We start from the raw sequence: 17,397 nt of genomic DNA on the forward strand, positions 1-17,397 counted from the left end.
ATCAGACATTGATGACTTATCCTAAGGATGGGCCATCAATGTTGACATCTTGAACAACAACTCTAACAGCATTGAATCAACTATACAAATCGGTGTCTTTTGATTGCTCACAGAAGAATGAGATTTACTTGATTATTAAAAATTAGGAATCAAAAAAAATCCACGAAGGGAGAAATTCTCATGAAGAAGTAGGTGGATTTGTTTCCTGACTAAGCACATAAAATGTCATGAAGAAACATTTCTCACTGTGATGTTTAGTGTAACAATATGTAAAAAACACATTTTTAGCCTCAGTGCCAGAGAAAGGAACTCACTTTAGGCTATTTGGATCCACGGTGTGTATGGCAGCACAGTCATCTGCATGTATCCATCGTAATATTGTGCACATTAGTCACTGCCATGCTTAACATGTATCCCCCATCCAAATACACATTTATGACGAGCCCGAATTTACAGAGCGAGAATAGATGGCGAGGGGCAACAATACAAGGGGAACATATAATGAGAGAATAAGTGTGCTGCTTTAGTAAGCTGCTGTTTAGCATATTGCAGAGTCCTAAAATAGAGCTGTGATCATGAAGTGCTAAGATGGTGAAATCCAATGAGCGGAGGAGACAAGACAAGCGAGTGAAGTGTTCATCTCCAATGTCGGAGCGCTTTGTTCTGATTGCAGTCTCACTTCCTTGCACTAGCTGGGTGACCTTTTATTATCCTGGTGTTTTAACCCCGTTAAATTCCGCTCAGCAGGGTACTGGACCCTCCATGAATACCAGTGACAGTCAGCCAGGCATTACACCATGCCGATCACTCATCACAATAATGTTCCGCATCTTTGGTTTATAGATTTCCAATATAGATGTGTGAATAATACACCTTTGATCTATAGGTTTGCGGTATAGATGTGTGGATAATTGGATAATACACCTTTGGTCTATAGATTTGCAGTATAGATGTGTGGATAATACACCTTTGGTCTATAGGTTTGCAGTATAGATGTGTGGATAATACACCTTTGGTCTATAGATTTGCGGTATAGATGTGTGGATAATACACCTTTGGTCTATAGGTTTGCGGTATAGATGTGTGGATAATACACCTTTGGTCTATAGGTTTGCAGTATAGATGTGTGGATAATACACCTTTGGTCTATAGGTTTGCAGTATAGATGTGTGGATAATTGGATAATACACCTTTGGTCTATAGGTTTGCGGTATAGATATGTGGATAATACACCTTTGGTCTATAGATTTGCAGTATAGATGTGTGGATAATACACCTTTGGTCTATAGGTTTGCAGTATAGATGTGTGGATAATTGGATAATACACGTTTGGTCTATAGGTTTGCGGTATAGATGTGTGGATAATTGGATAATACACCTTTGGTCTATAGGTTTGCGGTATAGATGTGTGGATAATACACCTTTGGTCTATAGATTTGCAGTATAGATGTGTGGATAATACACCTTTGGTCTATAGGTTTGCAGTATAGATGTGTGGATAATTGGATAATACACCTTTGGTCTATAGGTTTGCGGTATAGATGTGTGGATAATACACCTTTGTTACGTATTTCTGCAGGAACATTCTGGCACACCGCCATATGCATTGGGTACGTTGACCAATCTGGCTAGCTTGACAGAAGGTAAACAATACCGAAATCTAATGAACTTTTGACGTGCATTTTCTTTTACATTCTGCGGATTTATCTAAATGAAATTTTTAGGAAGAAATAACTGCTTGAAAGTCGCATCCACATAGCCTGCAGCGCCATAGCGCACTTAGTGAAACCATATGTGCCTCTCTGTGTGACCTGCATATCAGCTCTTTCCTGTTCCCACTAGACACGTTCACTGCATCTCATGTTTTCTATTAAAAGTTTTCCTTTAGCTGCCCTTGCCATCCACGTGAGAAATGCAGGACAATTCTCTTACAGAAGTAATGAAGCGTGCCATGTCCTGTCTGGCAAGTGCTCAGACACATCCTATGCCGCTCGTCATTCCAGTTTAATACCAGCCCTCACAGCTGAACTACAATTCTGTATAAGACTGGGCTCTCACGTGGTGTTTGATGGGCAATCGGGTGCACTGAGAATCACCTGGAATACTACAGACCTACAAAAATGACTCTGGACTTGTTGTAGATCTGTGTTGAACACATTATTTTCAAGGAACTCTGTCAGCAAGTTTTTGCCATTTAATTTGAGAGCAGCATAATATTGTGCAAGAGACCCTGATTCCAGGGATGTAGCACTTAAGGCCACGTCTCACTAAGCAACATCGCTGCTGAGGCACTACTTGCTAGCGATGTTGCTGTGTGTGACATCCAGCAACAACCTGGCCCCTGCTGTGAGGTTGTTGCTGAATGTCCTGGGCCATTTTTTAGTTGTTGCTGTCCCGCTGTGAAGCGCACATCGCTGTGTGTGACAGCGACAGAGCAACGACTGAATGTGCAGGGAGCAGGAGCCGGCTTCTGCGGACGCTGGTAACCAATGTAAATATCAGGTAACCAAGAAGCCCTTTCCTTGGTTACCCGATATTTACCTTCGTTACCAGCGTCCGCCGCTCTCACGCTGTTAGTGCCGGCTCCCTGCTCTCTGCACACGTAGCCGGAGTACACATCGGGTAATTAATCCGATGTGTACTGTGACTAGGAGTGCAGGGAGCAGGGAGCCGGCACTGGCAGCGTGAGAGCGGCGGATGCTGGTAATGAAGGTAAATATCGGGTAACCAAGGGAAGGGCTTCTTGGTTACCCGATGTTTGCCGTGGTTACCAGCATCCGCAGAAGCCGGCTCCCTGCTTCCTGCACACGTAGCTGGAGTACACATTGGGTAATTAACCCGATGTGTACTCTGGCTAGGAGTGCAGGGAGCCAGCGCTAAGCGGTGAGCGCTGGTAACTAAGGTAAATATCGGGTTGGTTACCAGATATTTACCTTAGTTACCAAGCGCAGCATCGCTTCCACGCGTCGCTGCTGGTTGGGGGCTGGTCACTGGTTGCTGGTGAGATCTGCCAGTTTGACAGCTCACCAGCAACCCGTATAGCGACGCTCCAGCGATCCCTGCCAGGTCAGGTTGCTGGTAGGAGAGTTGGAGTGTCGCTTAGTGTGACGGTACCTTTACTATGTAGTATGTTGTAAATCAGTGTTTTATTACCAAGATCTTACATTACAAGATCATTACAGGATTAGGCCTCATGCCTGCCAGGCGAGCCAATCTGTGTAACCCTGCCCCACCCCTAATTGGCAGCTTGTACACAGGAAGCTGGTGTGGGCGGCGTTACACAGCTCTGCATTCTGAGCACTACTAAATCTACAACAGAGTGACATTGCTGAAGTCAAGCTCTCTGCCCCTACATTATGCTGCTCTCAGATTACATAACAGAAATCTTTAAAGTGCTTCACAGATTTATTGTAAAAGCAAATTGAGGAATGTTTACTCTGTGAGTTACGGAATCAGACTTACTTTCTTGCCTCAATCATTTGAAGCTGTAAATCCATTTGGTGGGTATTATTCGGAGGATGCTATGCTATTCTACAGGACTGGACTGATACCGTTTAATACATAAACATTTTAGTGAGAAGAGAGGCAAGTCTCACAGTTTTGCAGCATTTCAATGGGTTATTCCATCTTTGGGGCACATTTTTTTTTGTACTTGCAATTGGGTTTCATTAAAAATGTTGCATTATCTGCCTTCAATAGCCTTTATGCTATACCGTCTATTGATGGTTGCAGAATGAGTTAACTGAGAATCTGTCAGTGAACGCGTTCTAAATGTCTGACAGGAGAGTCTGTAACTGTTATCTGTTTTTTTCTAAGCTCCTCGCAGGTGATTTATGACGACACACTACATCAAAATTTAATGTGCGCGGAAGAAAATTGCCTGCAGAAGCCAAATTGTGGAAAATTGTGAGGCAAACCCAATTGTAAAACAATTTTTTAAACCTGAATATTTGCATTTAAATGTGCAGTTTTGTGGTGAAAGTCTGCAGACTTATGAATCCTTACAGTGTGTGCGCTGCATACTGTCAGGATTCTCCAGACTCACTGCAGAGACTTGGTGGTCACGTGACTGAAGTGCAAATATGTGATCTGTATACTTTCGGCCACATTTCAACTACCATATACATGCCCGGCCATTCTTTGTTCACTTGTATTGAATGAGGCTGAGCACATCTAGTTTTTATTGTACCGCATGTATGCAAATCACATACTTGCTGTCATATCTAGGCATCGATACCAAAGGATCCTGACAGTATGCGGAGCACAACTTACTGACTGCCCAATTTTCATCACAAAGCATCAACTTCTTTAGGTAAGAAAACGTCCCCAAAGGGGGACAAATTTGAAAGCATCACATCACAATGTGATTAAAAAAAAAGCACTGCTGATAACAGTATGTACACAAGGCGTCTTAAATACGCCAGGATACACACATAGCTTTTGAAGCAGAAGATACTTCAGGAGAACGTCAGCAGTGTTTTTCCGAAAGCATCTTCTTTGACGTCTTTTTCGTAATTTCTGCAGCAACTTTCTTTTTTTTGCATTTCATAAAGAGTAGTGATAGGTGAACGTACTCGCCACTGTTCGTTACTTGATTAAGCATCGGATTGTGCCGATACGACCAGAGTATGAGCATAATGTAAGTCAATGGGAAACTCAAGGATTTTTAAACTCACATGCTCGAGGCTCGATTGAGTAATAAGCAGTGGCGAGCATGCTCTCCTATCACCAATAACTAGCAACTGTTGGCGTTCTCATACTCTTTTTGATGAGCTCTGACAAAGTGAGCAGAGCTGGGGCAGTAAGGGGATGTGGGGTTCACCACTCGTCAAATTCATAACAAGCGGTGGCGCTTGCAATGCCACAAATATCATTCCAACAGGGACTAGAGCAAAATTTGTGGTGAAGCACATGCCACTTAGCACCTCGCCTAACATTAATAGGCATGCTCCTCTTGATGAAGTGGAATGGTGGAGGTGAGCTTTTCTGATTCATTAAGACCATCAATCTTAACGCGACCTTATAGGAGTTTTCCCATGACCAAAGTTCATTATAATCAATAGATCTTGGAATAATAATAAATTCCACAATTGGATGTGTTTAAAAAAATGTTCCTATGCTGAAATAATCTTGTATATGTGCCCCTGCTATGTACTGTGTAATGGCCATGTCTGACCGCATTTTAGTTAGCCATTAAAAGGTATCACAAAATTATAATTTTGTTCCTCTCACTGAGAACATTCAATAATTGAATGTACACGGACATGGTCTGATCATACCACACCTCCTGAGCAGTGGAGGATGCAAAAGGGTATAAAGACAGATTTACATATTACCGTACATATTACAAATTACAGAACAGGTCCACAGCTAATTCTTTTTGTGAGGTAAAACATTTCCATGTCAGGTTAAAAAAAAATGTTTTATTTCAAACAAAGAATTATTTGTTATCCCATGCTGTAATACTTCCTCCTGGCCCAGGTGATGTGGTATGATCAGACCATGTCCCTGTATGGTCAGACACGGCCATTACACAGTACATAGCAGGGACACATATATAAGAGTTTCTCAGCATAGGGACATTTTTTAAAAAACACATCCAATTGTGGAAATTATTATTATTACTATTATTGTTATTATAAGATCTATTGATTAAAATGAATTTTGGATGTTGGACAACCCCTTTAATGCATAGTAGTTTACAGCTGGGGGTGTTTACTGCAGTAAAATCAGACAACCTCTAAATGTTTAGATACAACTATATCTCTACACATTAAAAAATAAACATATAAACCCTTCAATGAAAACTGTGCAACTCCTCACCTCGTCCATTACGTTCAGCATGACATTAATACATGGTAAAAACAGTGTATGAAAAATGAGGACAAGACGTTGTCAGTGAACTTCTGAAGACATTTTTTTTTCCAGTACAACAGCCTCTGAAAATCTTGAAACCTCTCTGACAACACAAGTTCTGCACCGTCTTTGTGTTGCGGAGAGTACTTGTTTCATATTCAAAATTCAATACGGCTTTCTATTCATTAACCAAAAGTGCTAGACTTTCTTCAGGATGCCGAGCTCAGCCAGAATATAACAATGCCGGAAACAAACTATTACAATTTCAACGCAGAAATTGCTGGCTAACCATTCTGAGAACGCTGACAGCTCCGGAGTTGAAGTGGAAGGAAGACATTTCTAAAAGAATGCGCCACACTTCAGAGCAGAACCATAAACTCATGTTTGGCATAACTAATGACCACAACTTTTAATGGGGGAGGTAAAGTATATCATACAATATACGCATGGGTCTTTACCGCTTTTCAGCTGTCCGGTCTCCTTGAGATCAAACACGGAAATAGAATAACCAACAGCTTCTTACCTTGCCATACTGCTCAAAGTATTGCTTTACATCTTCTACTACTGTATTTGCCGATAATCCTCCTACGAATATTTTCTTTGTTCTTGTGACCATCTATACGGAAAGAAAAAAAAAATGAAATGCATGGCTTAATCAGATTATTTAGTAGAACAAAGTGGGACAAAAATATCACTCCGATAGCACTGCTAATCCCATTAATTAATATTATGTACTCATGAAAGGAATTTACAGCTCTATCCAATTAAATCTGCAGTGGTTACTATTTGGAGACAAGGAGGCTAAAATGAAGAAATGGAAAAAACAGCAGCTACTGTATGTTTGTGAGGGGAAACTTCAACAGAGTATTAGGAAAGTGTTTTTCTTAGGAGACTTTGCCATTTAGGAAAATCCCTAATACTGTCTGAAAAGTAGTTCCAAAGTGTTAAAGAGAACCTGTCACTCGCCTGACTGCCCTATGTTACTAAACGTGTATTCTTCATCACATTATTCAGAAGAATCCTTTTATTCCCCTTGGTTGTGTTGATCCTTAGTTATACCTTCTGGAAATGTAATGAATGAACCATGAATAAATCGGCAGCTGGGTATTACCAATTGTGGGCATGACCCGCCACACACCGGTACATTTTTAGATTATGTAGGGGCCCCTCCCTATGACCCGGAGATTAGAAAACCCAGTTGTTAATTTAGTTAAACTTTTCTAAAAGAAATAACAGAGGAATACCACAATGGAGAGAGCGAAGAAAAGTTGGTATTTTATACATATTACACGGAATTACTAAAACAGACTTCGGTACAAACACTGTACTTAAGATTAGAGATGAGCAAACCTGAAAAGTTAAGTTCTTTGTCTACAATATGGGAAAATTTGCTGATCAATGGGTATTGCATAGCCTACACCCCCAGCTATCCCAGGAACCAGAGCTCTATGGAACCCTGTCTGCAATGGAGTGGAGGTAGAATAGAGTGCTGCTAACGTCATTCCATAGGGATGAAGGAAAACTTGAAATTGAACCTGTCAGGTGCAATATGAACACAGGACCACAAGAAGTTCTGGGTGCATATTGATAATACCTGCCTCACCGTCCCTGTATCTAGTAGCATGCATAAAGAGATCTTTACAAAATGTATTTCTAAAGATCTTTTATCATATGCTAATGAGGCCAGAAACTAGTTGCAAGGGCGTTTGTTCCCTTGGCTAGCCGACCCACGTAGTATGTAAGTACGCTCCTGTGGGTGTGCTAACATGCTCATGCATGTGCAGCGTGAGAGACATGGTTGCGCTCACCTCTCGACTGCCACCACTGGTTTTCGGCTCAGTGCACATGATCAGAAATTCCGGACTTCCAGTCATGCGCACTATGAAGCCGGGTGTACGCATCCCAGCTTTAAACTGGTGTAGTGCGCATGACTGGAAGTTCGGGGACATTCTGATCTTGCGCACTAAAACTAGTGGTGGCAGCAGAGGTGAGAGTGACCATGCCTCTGACGCTGTGCATTCATTAGCATGTTAGCACGCCCACAGGGGTGTACTTACATGCTATGTGAGCCGACTAGCCAAGGGAACAAAACGCCCAGGGGACTAGTCACAGGCCTCATTAGCATATGATAAAAGATCTTTAGAAATACTTTTTCTAATGATCTCTTTATCTATGCTAGTGTACACAGGGACGGTTAGGCAGGGATTAGCAATATGCACCCAGAAGTGCTCATGGTTCTGGGTGCATATTGCACCTGACAGGTTCACTTTAACACATTAAGACTACTTTAGGGTTAAGTTAATATGAGCAATAGAGACTCCATTACTTTACGGTTTGTGGCATGTGCTTTCAGAATAAGCACACTTCATCAGAGGTACATAAACATTGTGAAGGAGAAATTATAAAACAGTGTGAGCAGTGAAGACCTGATAAAGATATTTTTTGTTAAGATTTTTATTGCTTTTTTGAGTGTGACATTCGAGATGAACACTAAAATATCAGCTGTCCTTTCCAACCCAAAGATTGAGCATCTGGAAGAGGAGGGACAAAGAGCCTTCTTCCCATCTCCGAGTGTCAATAGTAGGTCAGAATTGCAGGACATTCAATGCATATGCAAAAACTTTCATTTTCACATGCAAATCAAGACTATTCTTATTTTAAACTGAACTACTATATGCAAATGTCCTTGATGCATATGCATTGGCTGAGTCTCTGCAGGCATGGCTAGGTTCAAATATCTTATAGATGGGTTGCTGGTTTTGATTGTTAGGTGAGAAATTGGGCCTATAACATTTACAATCACTGCCACTCTCAAAATAAAGATTGCGGGTTTAGAATATAATATTTGACTCATCACGGATCTTTCCTTTTTTCAATTTCGCTTTGATATACTGTAATTATGATCACTATAGAATACTATTGTACCTGGAGTTCTTTATAATTAACCATAACTGACTTTCAAATGCTTCACTTACTGGTCCATTGTGTAAGCTCTGTACAACCACTTTATCATGCCCTCAAGTCAAGGTCTCAAAGCTGATAATACGGCATAATTTAGAAAAAGAACAACTTTTGGCATGCCTAGAAGCCAGGAGACATGAGTATTTTATGTACCAGGAGGCTATTGCATGTAAGCAAGGTTTCTGAACACGCCTGGAAACATCTAATTAATAGAGATGAGCCAAGAGTTCCGACCCCTGGCCCAGGACTCTGTTGCAGCCAGCCTTCTCTTCTCCTGCCAGCATCACCTGGGCACCTTTGTCACTTTCTAGGACACCCAACGTCAACGTCATGATGAGCATCACATTGAAAGATTATGACATAGCAGGGCCTAGGAATGGTAAAGAGGCGCCTAGGTGATGCTGGGCCATGGATGCTAGTTGCACTATCACTGCTGCAACAGAGGATTGGACCAGAGGTCAGAACTGGGTACTGCAAATCTTTTTGCTCATCTTTTCCAGTTAATTTAAATAATCTTGTCAGGCAGTAATCAGTGAAGATTAATAACAACAACAACTTGGTACTAACAGAAATAATTATTGCATTTACTACTTTTCACTCCTTCCCCAAGTTAGAAAAGACAAGCTTGATCAAATCTCTCCTAGATGCCACTAAGGTTGCACATACATGAAAATATAGTGTACCGCATGGCATGCCTGGCAACACTCCCAGGAGGTCTGAAAGACTCAATAAATAAAAAAACAAAACAGGAGATCTCTAGGACTTTGAAAAGTTGGCACGTTTCCTGGGTGGTACCAAAGCCTCCCAAGAAGCACCGCTTATAGAAACTTTTTTTTTTCTTACTTAAAGCTAAAATGCTCTGTCACCAGATTACGGCATCCAAACAAACATCTAGGGGCGTAGAAGAGCTGTGGAGAGAGTGCGTGCAGAAATTAAACTGTTTTTGTTTTGCTTTTTAATGGCCTTCGGCTCAATCTAGAGCAACACCATCTTCAGCCGGTGCAGTGGAGCCAAGCTAATGCGTGTCAGGCAGGGAGCGATCCTGCAGCTCCGCACAGTCAGTGCAGGCAGCGGAACGCAGGAACCACTCCTCTGTTCCCTGCCGGCACTTTCTCTGTGACAAACACGCGCGAGCGCTGATGTGGTCAGTACTGCACGCGCGTGTGTCATTTCAAAAGTTCCTGCCGGGCAGGAGAAGAAGCGGCACAGCGGGGGCCTTCACGGAGAGAAGCAGCGTCGGGGGCCCCTCGGAAAACAGCATCGGCGCAGCCAGGGCCCGTACAAGAGAAGGAGCAGCTCAGCGGGGGCCTGTACGGTGGTGCCTGAGGACAGGGACAATAACAAGGGAGAGGTAAGTAGTGACTAATAAGCTGAGGAGGGGACAATGGGGGAGGAGGGGGCCTGGTGACTAAAACTGGGGGTGCAGTGGTGTAGTTTCAAAGGTGTAGTATATGGTGTTGTGTATATAGTGGTGTAGTATATAGTGGTGTAGTGATGTAGATTTATTACAGGTTTAGTATATAGTGGTGTAGTGATGTAGTATATTACAGGAGTAGTACATGAGGGGTGTAGTATATTACAGGTGTATATGGGGGTGTAGTATATTACAGGTGTAAATGGGGGTTGTAGTATATTACAGGTGTAGTATATAGGGGTGTAGTGATGTAGTACATTACAGGTGTAGTATATGGGGAGGTGTAGTGGTGTAGTATATTACAGGTGTAGTATATAGGGGTGTAGTATATTACAGGTATAGTATATGGGGGTGTAGTGATGTAGTATATTACAGGTGTATATTGGGGGTGTAGTATATTACAGGTGTATATTTGGGGTGTAGTGATGTAGTATATTACAGGTGTAGTATATGGGGGTGTAGTATATTACAGGTGTATATAGGGGTGTAGTGATGTAGTATATTACAGGTGTAGTATGGGGGTGTAGTGGTGTAGTTTATTACAGGTATAGTATAGGGCGGTGTAGTGGTGTAATTTATTACAGGTGTAGTATAGGGGGGGTGTAGTGATGTAGTTTATTACAGGTGTAGTATGGGGGGTGTAGTTTATTACAGGTGTAGTATAAGGAAGGGGTGTAGTGATGTAGTATATTAGGTAGAACGGAGTTAATTATATTAGTCCGGCCCTCTAAAACCATCCCAATTTCTCATGCGGCCCCATGGGAAAATTAATTGCCCACCCCTGATATAGAGGCATGGCGGCTTGATGGATGAATATTCTGTAGGAAGATTGACCTTGTGGAAGTCTAGATAGGTCCACTAAGGTCTTCTCCACCGTTACTTTGATTGTATCAAGCCATTGGGTTTGCTGGTCCTCCTCTTCTCCTAGTTTCTTCTAGGCTTCCGACCTTGATGCCCTTCTCCAGTGATTGATTTCTTCTTATAATGTGTCCAAACTAGGGAAGTTGTAGCTTTGTGATCCTTGCATAGGGTGACATGTCTGGTTTGATTTGTTGCAAAATCAAATTTGTTTTTTCTTCTTGCCATCGATGTTGTTGAAACATCGTTGCGGGGCGGTGGGGGGGATCCTACATTCAGGACGCTGACACTATCCTCTCCCAAAAGCCAACCCATAAAAGCTGGCAAGTATGTCAAATTGATAAGCAAAAGGACACATGCATAACTCCTCCGTATCACGAGTGAGGTATATATAAATCATGAACATCACAGCAGTCTATAATAATGTCTGCACGTGCCAAACAATATAATATAGCTACTAGATTATCCCCCATTGTCATTGACACATGGTAATATATTATTATGGACCTCAGGTATTATGCGGTTTGTAGCTCCAGTCAAATCATCTCTTAACATCAATATCAAATTAATAGGATTTCATCTGGTATAACACCCCTACTACAAATCATTATTGATCTTTCAAGTCACTATGAAATTGACAGGAGCTAATATATTTCCTCAAACGTGATCATCATTTGCATTCTTAATATCTTGTCCAACCCTATAGTTCAAATACAATTATGGGAAAAACGTAGAGTTAGACAAAACCATGAAATGCATGAAAAAAGGGGTGCCAACACAATTTACATCAAAACCAACAGATGGTGCAACAGGCAAATTACACGATATTTGTGCCAAAGGCATGCTAAATATGAGTAATGTTTCTTAGGTGGAAAATGATGGGGTTAAGTCACCAAGCTGCTGTGAAATGTAGTCCTTTATCTAACCTCATCCCCTGGAAATATATACACTTCAGGCTGTAATGTTGTAAATTTGCCATGAACCGCTCTCAGGAGCAATGTATGCCCTTCAGTCTAATCCTATCTTGCTTTTCATTTCAACAGAGTTTGACGGTTAGCATCAATGGAAAATACTCTATTTGCATCGCAAATTGCTTAAATTAATTTGACTTGAGAAGGAGCTAATTGCATATAAACTAAAATGTTTCACAGCATATCTATATATTAGGTAGAGCATTAGGCTTGTTTACCTAATCACAAACTTGGCATTCCATCACTTTTACGCCAAGGTCTTGTGAATACGATCATAATTGGAAAAATCATCTTAAGTCTTATGTGACACTGCGCACCATATTGTGTTTCATGTCCAGGCCCCGGTATTGCATTCATTAGACAATAGCTCATTTAATGAGAAAAGTGGCTTCTAACTAGATCAAACTGCGGCTGAATGCTATATTTCAGAGCCATAAACAGCAATGTCTCTGATAAGGTTGTCATTTCAAAAGACTAAAATAGGATTAACCGAAGTCTCCCGATGATCTCTATACAATAACATAAAATATACCGTGTCAATATGCTAAAGGAATAAACTGGAGTATTAGATGTGCGGAAGGATTATGGAGCCAGCTGGGAATAGCCATGCTCAGGACTCATTCACACACGTGAACGTTTCAGACTATTGTTTGCCATGTGTTCAAACATGCATAAAGTTTAACTAAGAAAAAAAATGATCCCCCAAATGTAGATGACCCCTTTAAATACAGTCTTGACCAAAAGACTTGGGACACAAATTTTGGTTCAACTTTTATAGTCACAATTTTCATTAAATTTAGATTGCTATGAAGCATGATCTGAAGATTAGCAAAAAATGGCCAAACCATTCCTTGCCATGAAAAGTAACAATCACAAAAATTCAATTTCCACAGATTTTCAGCCTGGTCACAAAATCTCCTGCTTACATAACTTCAGTGATTTACCCCTTTGCTTAGGATAAAATGTTAATGCGGACAAGGCAACTAAAATCAATCTGTGATGAATTTTGACTAATAAAATCAGACTTGCTATTTTAAAAAGGAGGCTGGTACTTGAAATCATTGTCTTCTGTTAACCAGGTTTACCTCTCAGGAAACACATGCAGCCATCACTGCTTTGGATCAAAAGTGCTTTACAAGCAAGGACATTGCCGCTTGTAATATTACCAATAAATCAGCCATTTATCAGATCATCAGGAATTTCAAATAGAGTTATTAATTGCTGTGAAGGCAGCTTTATCATGTCTAAGAAAGTCCAGCAAGTACCAAGCGTCTCCTAAAGAGGATTTAGCTATGGGATAAGTTCAATAATAGTGCAGAGGTTGCTCAGGAATGGCAGCACGCAAGTTTCAGTGCATCTGCATGCACAGTGAAGGCTTTAGGAAGCTGGTCCGATGTTAAGAAGGGCAGCAAATAAGCCACTTTCCTCATAGAAAAACATCAAGGAGTGACATTCTTTATGAAATAAAGGAACTTGACTGCAGAGAATTGGAATAAAGTTATTTTCTCTGATGAAGCCACCCCCCAGACTGTTTGGGACATCTAAAAGAATGACTGCTCCGAGAAGAAATGGCGAGCGCTATCATGAGTCTTGTGTCATGTTAATGGTAAAGCATCTGGAGACCATGTGTGGGATTACTTTTTAGCTAAGGTATTCAGCTCCCTCACAATTTTGTCTATGTAGACAGCCATTAATGAAGAATGGTATTTAAACATCCTCCAAGGACAATTTCTCCCAACAAGCCAGGAGCAATTTGGTGATTTAGGCTATATCCTACTTCACCCGTGGACACAAAAATGCAGCCTGTGGCCAAGAAACGCATCCAGAACTTAATCTCAATGAGAACCTGAGGTCAATCCTCAAAAAGAGGGTGGACAAATAAAAACACAGAAAAAGTGCTAAACTCCAAGCACAAGAATAAGCTGCCATCAGTCAGGATTTGGCCCAGAAGCTGATATCCAGCAGGTCAGGATGCACTACATAAGTCTTAAAAACTAGGGTATTCACATAAAGTTTATGTATCAATAAAAGTTTTAAAAACTTATCAAATGTACTTCTATAACCATAAAAATAGCTGACAAAATGATATACAAATAATGAAGCAGCAAATGTTGTGCAAACCAAGTTTTGTGTCAGTCAAAACTTTCTGCAATGGTGATATTAAAAATGTTGTATTGCCTGCCTGCTATATCCTATGTTGCACTGTCTATTGCTGGCTGTAGAATGCGTTGAACACCCATCAGTAAGACTGCTAGGGTGGTTTTTGCACCCTTATCTGTCTTTTTCTGAGCTTCTCTTAGCTGACTTATGACCACAGATCACATAGAAGTTGAAGTGGAACATTTATAATGAACCCCAAATGCAAAAAGTAATATTTAGCCCCAAATACATTTAAAAACAAAAAAAAGGATCCCCCAATTGTGGATAACCCTTTTAAAAAAACGTCTTTATTTTTTTACAAAAACATGAGTAATTTAAATTCCTGTCTTCATAACCTCTAGCATTTGCCTTGGTGGCACCTGGTTCCATAGTATGAGTGAAACTTGGCACTGGAGTAAAAATCATATCGCTGTCAGGTAATACTAGGGTAGGAGTCATATAACTCAGCCATATCTTTTACAGACATTTTCCCTTTAATATCAAGTGTACAATACTTAGGCTTTCAAAATACAAAAGAATCCAGGATATTTTATTATAGATATTTTAGAAAAATAAATCCATTCTTCACAGCTGCATTCACAGTACACAGCCTAATATTATATGCAGAGGTATAATTATAGGGAGTATAGAAACTGTAAGTGCACCTGGGCACAGGTTTCTAACAGTAGGGTCAGCAGGGTATGCTGGGAGTTGTAGTCATCATCAACTGGAATACTATAGGTTATGGATCCTTGCATCAGGGTAAGAGGTCCCCAACTTTTCTGACCTTGAGAGCCACAGTCAGCTCTGAGAGAGGGTCGTGAGCCACATCCCGCTCTAACAGAAGGTCGCGAGCCACATTTAGCTCCTGCACCCTCACAGTTGTGGCACCCAAAGCCCCCATTACTGGTAGAATGTCAGCCAAAGCTTTTTCAAAGAAATCACATCTAGGCAGTATACCAAGAATCAGCGGTTCCTTCCTTACCGCCATTAAGATTTGTTCTTCTATGCTGGGCTACTCATAAAAGTCGCCATTTAGAGACCTGCTCTTCATGTTGGTTTGTTAGAGCTGGTGCTAATGCACCAAGCTGGAAAGCAGCCACGAGCCACACATCACAGGTTCGTGAGCCACAGGTTGGGGACCCCTGCCTTACAAAGTCAAAAGGGCATTCTGTGGCACAAAATGATGGCAGTACTGCAAGGCTAAATTCACATTTGGCAGAAATGCTAATCGATTACAACTGCAACATTGCACAGGTAAAACCCACAGCTTTTTTCCTATCTCATCCCAGTGCAGCATGAACGGTCTAGGCAGAATTTGACATGTGGCAATTTTAAGGTCCATAGCGCACCAACATTTTTTGTTTTACGATTTTCCTCTTGGAACATTTTCAATTTGCTGGGGGAAAACCGCTGCAGGTTTTGTTGCTGATATTCTGTGGATTTGACCCATTATTTCTGCCATGTAACTTCAAATGGTGAAATTCGTGACGATAACTGCAGCGTGGATTGACATACTGTGGATTTCAAACCTGCAGTAATGATCAATTTATTCTGTACATTTTATATTTAATATAAAATGTTATAATAATGCTACTGTGGCATACATCGTTTTCCATCAGGAAAAAAAATAAATCTGTGGCTGGGACAAAAACTATCAGCAATCATATCAGAAAGTAATCTTTTCTGTGCGGATATGCTGCAGATTGCACACAGGTGTATAGCAAAATCTAAATGGGCCGAGTGCAAACTATTTCTTTTTATTCAGCTACAAAAGAAATCTGGAGGAAAATCTATACATATATCAGTGTTGATTTGTCTTGCAGGTTGTTTCTATGGATTTCCTGTGAAATGTGTCCACAGTAAATATAAAGCATGTAAACTTACCTGTAATGCTGTATATGTGTTACACCAGGGTTAAGGCGCTTCATATAAGCGCAATTTTCACAAGACCACATTTTTGTTCCAAGTGAGATACCACAAATCATCGGATCGCACTCGGACCGATGTTACTCTATGGGGCCGTGCAGATGTTAGTGTTTTTCGTCAAGGAAAAAAATTGCAGCATGCATGATTAGCATCTGTAAATCAAATCACATGCATCTCAATGGGTCTGTGAAATAAAGTGGACCGCCACCGAACAACATCTGAGTGCGGCCCAAATTACACGGACTGACAAATGGAGAAGATAAAAAAAAAAACATCTTTTCCACATCTGAGAAAAATCTGATCAGAGTGTGATTAGATGAGATAAAGTACAGTTGTGTGACCCTAGCCTTATACTCATGTATAAAATCCTGTCTTTTCACTTAAGTGTGTGCCCCCTAGCACCATTATTTGTTTAAAGGGAATTTGTCAGCAGGTTTTTGCCAACTCATCTGTGAGCAGCATGATGTAGGCAAAGAGACTTTGAATCCAATGATGTATCACTTAGCTTAGGCCGGTTTCACACATCCGGCTTTTCACCGGTTTGCCAGATTCGACGCACGCCAGTACAGTGTACACAGTACAATGGCAGTGCGGCAACTTCCGGGTCACATGCTCCGGTCAAATGACAGCATGCGACCGGTACTTGTCGTGCTGCCATTGTACTGTATACACTGTACTGGCTTGCTCAGAATCCGGCGAAAAGCCGGATGTGTGAAACTAGCCTTACTGGGTGCAGCAGTAGTGACACAATGAGAGTTTTTAGATTTAGCAATGCAGCAGAGCTCAGAAAGTTATCCCGCCCACACCAAGCTCTCTATGTACATAGTCTATAGACCATGAGCTGCAAATCGAGGGGGAGGGGTGTGGTCAGACTAGTGTAATCCAGGGCAATGATAATCCAAGGTGATAAAACCTTCACTATAAGTAAACAACAACACACAATGTAATAAATAACACATAACTGAACTCTGTGAATCAGCCTCTATCTCCTGCAAATTACATAGCATAAACCTGCTGACAGATTTCTTTTAACATTGCAGGCTGATGAGTCAATAAGTTAATGGGAGTTTTAGAGCCATAAACTTATATTGCCGGGCATAAAAATAAATGTGAAATAGCACTAAGAAGAAAGGGAAAAAAAATGTTTACAGGTTTCTATTTTTATAAAGACAAATTCTTTTCTTCAAGTAAGGGCTAAAAAAACGCAATGATAATATACTCATTCCTTGGATATTGACCCACGAAAGAGGGAAATGCAGCTCTCCGCAT

At 41.0% G+C, this 17,397-nt stretch overlaps 1 protein-coding gene across 6 annotated transcripts in view; it reads right to left on the reverse strand.

The window, feature by feature from the left end:
* MSI2 (musashi RNA binding protein 2) overlaps nt 1-17,397 on the reverse strand; it is a 934,763-nt gene that overhangs the window by 684,713 nt on the left and 232,653 nt on the right. For all 6 annotated transcript variants that reach the window (XM_075336584.1, XM_075336585.1, XM_075336583.1 and 3 more), the window contains exon 6: nt 6,380-6,472. In XM_075336584.1, the coding sequence (XP_075192699.1) occupies nt 6,380-6,472 (93 nt within the window). The remainder of the gene's footprint in view (nt 1-6,379; nt 6,473-17,397) is intronic.

This window comes from Anomaloglossus baeobatrachus, chromosome 2 (genome assembly GCF_048569485.1).
Source record: "Anomaloglossus baeobatrachus isolate aAnoBae1 chromosome 2, aAnoBae1.hap1, whole genome shotgun sequence".
Classification (NCBI taxonomy): domain Eukaryota; kingdom Metazoa; phylum Chordata; class Amphibia; order Anura; family Aromobatidae; genus Anomaloglossus; species Anomaloglossus baeobatrachus.